The 8,681-nt window shown below is 43.9% G+C and overlaps 1 protein-coding gene across 1 annotated transcript in view; it reads left to right on the top strand.

Annotated features, from left to right (window-relative positions):
- Positions 1-517: 517 nt before the first annotated feature.
- LOC140737264 (procollagen galactosyltransferase 2-like) overlaps positions 518-8,681 on the top strand; it is a 173,726-nt gene continuing 165,562 nt past the window's right edge. Inside the window, exon 1 of the mRNA XM_073063607.1 lies at positions 518-852. Coding sequence (XP_072919708.1) covers positions 623-852 — 230 coding nt within the window. The 5' untranslated portion in view covers positions 518-622. The remainder of the gene's footprint in view (positions 853-8,681) is intronic.

The raw sequence follows: 8,681 nt of genomic DNA, 5'->3' as shown, positions 1-8,681 counted from the left end.
AGAGCTAATGTTTTGCTACATTAAAATATTGAGCTATTTAATCGAACTTTAATGTTTCAAAATAGCCGTGACAAGTTCATCTCTGAACGGTTCCGAACTCCATGGATTCATTCTGCTTTGAAGATTCATCATAAATACAACTTGGATTTCCTCTTATCATTTGCTTGAATTGCGGCATATTTTAGTGATTACATTTTTACATATGCTCACACTCCACATGCAAAACGTTGTTCAAATGTGGTTCAAAAATATAAAGTGAAATTTAGACATTCCACTTGATTTTTATGTAATGAAACACAAGAAAGAAAATATTACAAAAATATTGAGAATTTGCACGTTTCGTTTAGTCTTTGTTTTTCTATAGTATCTTAACTTAGAATGTTTATTTGCCAGGTGCGTAGATTTTCATTAAACACGCTGTTCTAAACCACAGTAATAGTTCTTGCCGAGAATTACAACCTAGCTTGTTGGGTGCCTGCGTTTTGTATGTAAATGACTGCAGATCGCCGAATGATGAAAGTCAAGGGAGAGAGAGAAATAGGGGTGACGACTGCACAGAGCCAACAGCCCAGTGCCAGTCACAACAGGACTGGGAGCCTCGCTTTAACGCACCTACTACAACATGGCTGCGTGCACGCATCTCTACAATTCTCTCATCTGCCTGGTGCTCTCGCTGACAGCGACTGCGGGCAATGAGGGCTATTTTCCGGAGGAAAAACTGGCGTCGGAGTCGGCTCTACAACGACCCAAGGTTCTGCTGGCTATTATCGCCCGGAACGCGGCGCACACGTTGCCCCATTATCTGGGCTGCATCGACCGGCTGGACTACCCGAAAGACCGTATCGCTCTCTGGTGAGTTTGGCTGAATGTGCTTTATTTAAGTAAGAAGTTCATTGTGATTTTAAAAAAAGAATAAAAGGCAAAAAGCGTCAAATTGATTCAACAGAGGACACCTTTTCAGAAAGGTTCAGGCTGGGGAGATCACCGACAACTATTGCCCTGGCGTAGGTACTGATTTAATATCGAGCCTACTGATTTAATCCACAAACTCGGCGGCGTTCAAACGTGACTGTTCACAGTGCAGTGTCTGCTTTCTTACTCCGTGACAAAATCGCGAACTGCTTTACCAGATAATTTTACATATACAGACCTGCGGAAACTTTCGCAAGTCCCGGACCGAACCGGGAAACAGTGCACTTGTAGAGCTGTCGATTGAAGTGAAGTGGGATATAGGCATAGGGACAGACAACTTGCTTTGGCGGTTTCCCGCGTCATCTTGGATCTAAGCTCTCTGGTTAACAGCAGGTGAATGGTTATCAGGAGTGAGTCGAAATCATTAACTTGTGTTTGGAGTTTTACCTGCAGAGAGAATGGAATCTGGTTTTGCAGGCATTGGGTGCCGATGTCCCTGATCCAGTGGCGGGACTTTGCTGGGTTGGTTTAGCGCCGCCCCTTTTAGGGGTGGTTTAATCTTTTAAAATTTCCTACCCCCTCTCCTTTGCGAATGGATACCCCAAATCTAACCTTACTATGGATGCTGAACGGGTTGGCTCGGTATTTCGCTATATGTGAAAGGTTTCCCAGTGCAATATTAAACCAGACTGAATCACAGGGTTCAGACCTTAAGCAGTGAGTAGTTATGTCATCAGTCAGCACCAGAGCTGGGAGCAATGGTTAGAATTTCCGCACTAAAAGTACATTTAAAAACACACTGCAGATACCGGAAATCTGAAACAAATTAGGAAATGCTGGAAACTCAGCAAGTCAGGTAAATTGGTGGGAGGGTCAAAGAAATTACGCCTTGTCTTTTTCTCTCAACTCTCGCTGATTAACTTCAACACCTTCGGAAACGAGAAAAGAGATTGTTCATCCTGACCAGCGGCGGGTTTGATGAGAATGGATTGACGCCTCCAAGGACTTTCTAACCACCCAGGGTATTGACCAAACTGAAGTTCAAAGTTCAAAATAAATTTATTATGTAAGTACATATATGTCACCATATACAACCATAAAATTCATTTTCTTCCGGGCATACTCAGTCAATCCAAAAGCCATAACAGAATCAATGAAAGATCGGACAACCAGCCAGTGTGCAAAAGACAACAAGCTCTCGACACTCTCGAGAACAAATGCTTCCGATTTGAAACGTGCTTTGGACATGTTCAACCCACACCCGGACTCCGGAAGGCAGTATCGAGCAGCTGGCGTTCCCTTCGCCCCCTCCAGCCACGCTAGTGTGAAAGATAGCAGTGACATTGTTAGAATTCTTCAGTTCAGCGCTGAATGGGGAAGAAGGGATCACTGTTTAAAAGTCGACGGTGTGCGTCCGTACTTGCACATTATACATCAGCACGTGATTTGCCTTTGCTCTTCCCTGAGCTTTTTATTTGAATCCAACCGAGGGTCTCGAAGGAGTTAAGGCAGCCGAGCAGGCTGGATATTCCTGCAGTCTATCAGCGGGGCAAGATCCATTAAGGCTTGCTGGCCAGCAGCTCGAACCTATTAGCACGCTATTCTACATCATTGACTATTGAGGAAGTTTATGTATCAAAAGCCACTTTTATTTATCGGTGACCATGAGCTTGCTTCGTCGTGCCACCGTTCTGAAGTGCTTCAGAGGGTAACCGAAACCCAGAGTATTTGCAGGTTTTAAAGTCGATTACTTAACTTGGTATCAACGTTAATTTGGAGAAATATATATTCCATGAGCTTGAAGTTTACAAATACAAGCCGAAAATGCTGGAAATGTTCAGTAGGGCGGGCGGAGAGAGAGACTGGGGACGCAATGGAACATCGGGTTTGCTGCTTCGTCTCCTCGCTACCGCGCTCACAACACAACGACCCCCTCAGATTATTACAGAATTTCCCGGCGAATCTGGGAAATAAATGATTCAGTCATTCCGTGTTGCCCGTCAGCCGAGGCAGCGCGGAAGCGAGGTCGAGGTGCCCAGCCTGTACCTGGGCAGCCGCCAGTACTGGGCAGCCCTTGAAAGGCAGCGTTTGTCTGTTGCAATAAAAAACGAGGAAAGCTGAATCCCAACACTTGTCTCTACAACCCCGCCCCCTCCACCACGTCGCTTTCGATAGCATTCTGTCTTCCGACGTGATGGGCAGGCATGACAATCCTGGTTGGCTCACAGTCGCTGCCGCCAACCCCTCCGTCCAGCGGAACGGTGCCCGGGTGTCCAGGCGGACTCCGGACGCTGCTACCTGCAGTCAGCCGGCTGAGAGGCTCGACGCAGCTGACAGGTCCCTACACTCGGGGTACGTCCTGGGAAGGAAGACAGCCGTCTTTGTTGAACCATATCCGAGAGGCTTGTTAGACACGGGTCAAGGGTTTGATACCATACTTCAGCAGTGAATATGACCCGGTAGCAAGGGACTAATATTAGTCCTCTGCATCCAACACAGAGCTAAGCGCCTCCCTCCAGTTTTTACGCGGGTTTAGGTGAGGGAAATCTCCCCTATATAGAAGTCTTGCAAAGCAGTAGTTTACACTCCCATTCCCGCTGGTACTCACTTTGAAGTGCGAATGGCATGTTAGATTATGACTTATTTCGCAAAGGCTGTCTGCAGCTGATGGGAGATGGAGACGTGCGTGTATGTAGTCTCGCATTGTTATGGCTGCACAAAGTCGATAACATTCTTGAAACACGCTGAACAATAGGGTTGGACCACAGGTGGTGTGAGCTGGGAGTAAGTCATCACTGGCATTTTCGTACTTAGTGTATTTCCAGCGCTGTTGATCACATCTTCTCTACTCAACAGAGTGCGTGTGTAAGCTTTCGGAAATTAAAGTTAAGCTTCCTGGGTACCCCTGCTTGTAAGCGAAGAATGTAATTTTACTTGGCAAAAACAAAATATGCTTTCCAATGCACAGGATCGAGAAAACGTTGCAGAGGGTTGTAAACCCAGCCCGCTCCATTCTGCACCCTAGCATCCCCATTATGGAGGACACCTTCAAAAGCGATGCCTCCAAGAAGACGACATCCATCATTAAGGATCTCCTCTACCCAGAACATGCTCTGTCCTCACTATTACCTTCAGGGAAGAGGTTGGAGAGCCTGAAATCACACTACCCCCCCCCCCCCCCCTTTCGGTCGATGAGCCCACCATCACTTTTTTTTGCACTGTATTTATTTTTTATATTTCTTATTGTAACTTATAGTAATTTTTATGGATTGCCCCGTACTGCTATGGCAAAACAACAAATTTTACAATATATGATTCTTGATTTTCCTTGGAATAGCATCCTGTATTAGTCATGAAGTGATGGGGAGGGGAAGGACAGGTATTGCAAGAAACTTGGAGCCAATAAATCAGCATGAACCACATCTAGACACCCCTGCCTAAACTCCTAGCATCATATCTCTTCTGTTCTCAACACCAGTGCCCATGATGGAGCTGGCTGAGCTGTCAACACTCTGCAGGTTTTTCCCATCCTGTGCTTTTGGGAACCACACTTCTTATGCCTGTAAATTTACATTCTTTGCTTACTGGTATGGGAACCAGAGCGCTAGGGCAAAGGATGGATGGGGCAGTTGGTTTGCAAGTAGATGCAGAGTTTAGTTCAGAAAGAGTTAAGAATTTAACTTCCAGTAACATGGGGGCAAATTGAAAAGGGTGATGAATACGGGACTGAAGGTGTTATATTTAAGGTGTTATATTATACTGTATGCATACAGTATACAGAATAAGGTAGATGATCTTGTAGTGCAGTTAGAGATTGGCAGATATAATGTTGTGGGCATCACAGAGTTGTGGCTGAAAGAAGATCATAGTTGAGAGCTTAACTTCTGAGGAGACACCAACAGCATGGAAACGAGGCTTGTACCTGGGCAGTCCTTGACAGGCAGCGTTAGTCTGTAGGAAGCAAAAAACGAGGAGAGCCTGGTTTCCTTAAGGGGAAATCTTGCCTGGCAAATCTGTTGGAATCCTTTGAGAAATTAACAGGCAGATAGATAAAGGAGAGTCAATGGATGTTGTTTACTTGGATTTTCAGAACGCCTTTGACAAGGAGCTGCAAATGAGACTGTTAAACAAGAAAAGAGCCCGCAGTATTACAGGAAAGATATTAGCATGGTTAGAATATTGGCTGATTGGCAGGAGGCAAGGAGTGGGAATAAAGGGGACCTTTTCTGGTTGGCTGCCAGTGACTAATGGTGTTCCACAGAGATCAGTGTTGGGGCCACTTCTTTTCATGTTATATGACAATGATTGGGGTGATGGAATTGATGGCTTTGTGGCCAGGTGGAGGGGCAGGTAGTGTTGAGAAAGCAGGCAGTCTGCAGAAGGACTTTGACAGATTAGGAGAATGGACAAAGAAGTGGCAGATGGAATATAGTGTAGGGAAGTATATTGTCATGCACTTTGGTGGAAAGATTAAAGGCACAGACTATTTTCTATATGTGGAGAAAATTTGGAAATCAGAGATGCACAGGAACTCTTTGTGCAGGATTCCCTAAAGATTACCGTAGCTTGCAGGTTGGGTCAGTGGTGAGGAAGGCAAATGCAATGTTTGCATTCATTTCAAGAGGGCTAGAATATAAAAGCAAGGACGTAATGCTGAGGCTTCATAAGGCACTGGTTAGAACACATTTGGAGTGTTGTGAGTAATTTTTGGCACCTTGTTTAAGAAAGGATGTGTTGACATTGAAGAGAGTCCAGAGGAGGTTAATTCAGATTCAGTTTATTGTCATTTAGAAACCACAAATGAAATGCAGTTAACAAATGAGACAACATTCCTCCAGAATGATATCACAAAAGCACATGACAAAACAGACTACACCAGAAAATCCACATAACGTTTGGCAATCCCCAGTCCAGAGTCCGAAGAGGCTGCTGCGTATTAATATCGCACTACCATCTTAGCGCATTTCCTGGAAAGGAGCTCCAAATTCTCCAAACAAAACAAGACCAAAACCACATAGTTATAACATATAGTTACAACAGTGCAAACAATAGCATAGTTCATTTAAAAAAAACAGACCATGGGCACAGTAAAAATAGTCCAAAGATGTTAAAAGACTATAAGTTCGAAAGAAACCACCACACATATTCCACAAGTCCTCAGGGTCCCAATTTGACTTGTCATCCCACGCCTGTGGCAGAAGGGAATACCCCTGCTATGGACTTCCACGGCGCCGCCCGACTCAGCCTCGCAGATGCAGCACACAATGAAAGCTCCGTCAAACTCAGCCTTGCAGACACAGCACACACCGAAAGCGACCTGACCGCAGCAGACTCCGAGTCTCCAACCATCCCCTCCAGCACAGCTTCTCCAAGCACCATCCTCTGCCGAGCGTATTAAGACGCCGCCACCAACGGCCACCGGCAATGCGACCCCAAGGACTGGGGGCCTGTTCTTCTCAGCAGAGACCCGGACCTCACAGTACCAGCAGCAACGAAGAAGGTCTTCCTGGAGATTTCCAGATGTTCCTCCATGTCCCACATCCATTTTTCATCTGATTATGATTGCACACGGCACCCTGCTTCACAAATAACAGATAATCAGCTCCAGAGTGGCTGCTGCAAGCTGCATCATGCTGCCATCTTGGAATAATGAGAATGAAGTTAATGTATGAGGAGCATCTGAAGAGCCTGGGCCTATGCTCGCGGGAGTTTAGAAGAATGAGGGGGGATTTAATTTCATTGCAAACTATCAAATATTGAAAGGCCTATATAGAGTGGATGTGGAGAGGATGTCTCCTAGAGTTGGGGAGTCTCGCACCAGAGGATGCAGCCTCAGGATATAAGGATGTCCCTTTAGAACAGAGATGAGAGGGTGGTGAATCTATAGAATTCATTGCCACAGATGGCGGAGGAGGTCTAGTCATTGCTTATATTTAACACAGAGAGAAGGCAGGAGAATGGAATGACATAGCAGACTCAATAGACTGAACAGCCTAATTTTGCTCCTACGTCTTATGGTCTGGAACCCCGTAGCCTTCTGTCTCAAGACAAGATTTGTGCCAGTGAGGCTTGGCTAAGTCCTAAATTTAAGAAACAACTCTAGGCCAATGAACTTTCCATTAGAAAGTTCTTTCTGGAGTCTCATCCATTAGTGACAGTTATAAAAGTGCATTGTCTACTCTGTGTGAGTTCTACAAAGCACATCCTCAATGACTTTATAATTCTGAACTTGGATCAAAAGGTGCACTGTCATCACTGGACCAAGGTGCACTGTCATCACTGGACCAAGGTGCACTGTCATCACTGGACCAAGGTGCACTGTCATCACTGGACCAAGGTGCACTGCCATCACTGGACCAAGGTGCACTGTCATCACTGGACCAAGGTGCACAACACAGTATATACTATTAAGTCACACGCAACACATAACATAATATTATCATAACATAGCATTAGAGGATTGACATTTAGCATAAGGCATATTTATGACACACATTAAAAAGTAAACAGTATAACACTACCTGGGTGGTGGTGTAGTCTCTCAGCCAGGAGGAAGAAGCTGTTTCCTATCCTAACAGTCCTTGTCCTAACACTACAGTACCTCCTGCTCGATCGTAGGGGTTCAAAGAGATTGTGGGGCATCATGCAAGATGCTGCAATATTTTTCATATGCAAGACGGAATTTAAAAATCAATAAAACTTCAAATGCAGGAAATCTGAGAAGGAGTTGTTGATCTGAAATGTTAATGGTGTTTCTCTGTCCACAGATGCAAGGTGACCTTTCCAGTGAATTGCTGTTATCAGTTACTTTTACATGGAATCATTTTCTACAGGAGACTTATTCTAATTTAGCCACAGAAAGACTGGGAATTTCTTTCTTTCTTTTTGAGGAAAGCACCTATCATCTGGTCCAAAGTATCAGTTCGTATTGTAACTTTTAATACATGAAATATATTCCTTTTGGATTTTCTGGAATCCTGCATGATACCTGCTGCTGGGTGCTGATGATAGATTTGCATTGCATTCCTGTCAGCAGCACTTCGCAGCATTTTTGTGACCTGTAATAATGAATTCCAATGTCAACCTCAGTGCCTCCATTATCTTCATTGTAAGCAAATACTGACATCATTCAACCTGTACTGTTTATGCTTTCATTTTTCTTTTTTGCATAGTTCATGTATATGTTCTCCTGTGCTACAAATTCCCACCTACCATGGGAATGCTTGGATATTGCATTGAATCCTTTAGTACAAAATGTAATCATTAATTTTATATAAAAGAAGCAGTAGTACAGGAATGGCAAACCTCCTTGTGTGTGTGTTACCAAAATGGCGATAATCTAAACATTTCCCTCATCTACTATGGTAATTTTCAGCAGAGGTTATCATTGAATAATGAATTATTAAAAATAATTATGGACTTTTTTTTAAGGCTAAAGGATGGGTCCATTTGCTTCCTTACATGTATTACTATTAATAAAAGTATGACAGAGATGGATTGAAATAAATGAACCATTTTATAAAACCTGTTCAAAAATGATTAATTCCGGATTCCAGTTAAGAGAGCCACATTGGGACCAATACATTTTGGCCCAATTAAGTGGTTGCCCCAGTTAGCCAAAGTTTCATAGAAATAGTTTAAAAGGGTGTGAAAAAGGCAAAGTACCATTTAACTGAGTAAGAAATTATGTATTTACATAAAGTACAGAACAAATTAGAACACTACCAATACTGCAATCATCGTGTGCTGTGTCATATGATGTGGGCGAT

Source organism: Hemitrygon akajei, chromosome 12, assembly GCF_048418815.1.
Source record: "Hemitrygon akajei chromosome 12, sHemAka1.3, whole genome shotgun sequence".
In the NCBI taxonomy this organism is placed as follows: Eukaryota; Metazoa; Chordata; class Chondrichthyes; order Myliobatiformes; family Dasyatidae; genus Hemitrygon; species Hemitrygon akajei.
The sequence above is the reverse complement of the archived record's forward strand: the minus strand, read 5'-3'. Positions and strand labels throughout refer to the sequence as shown.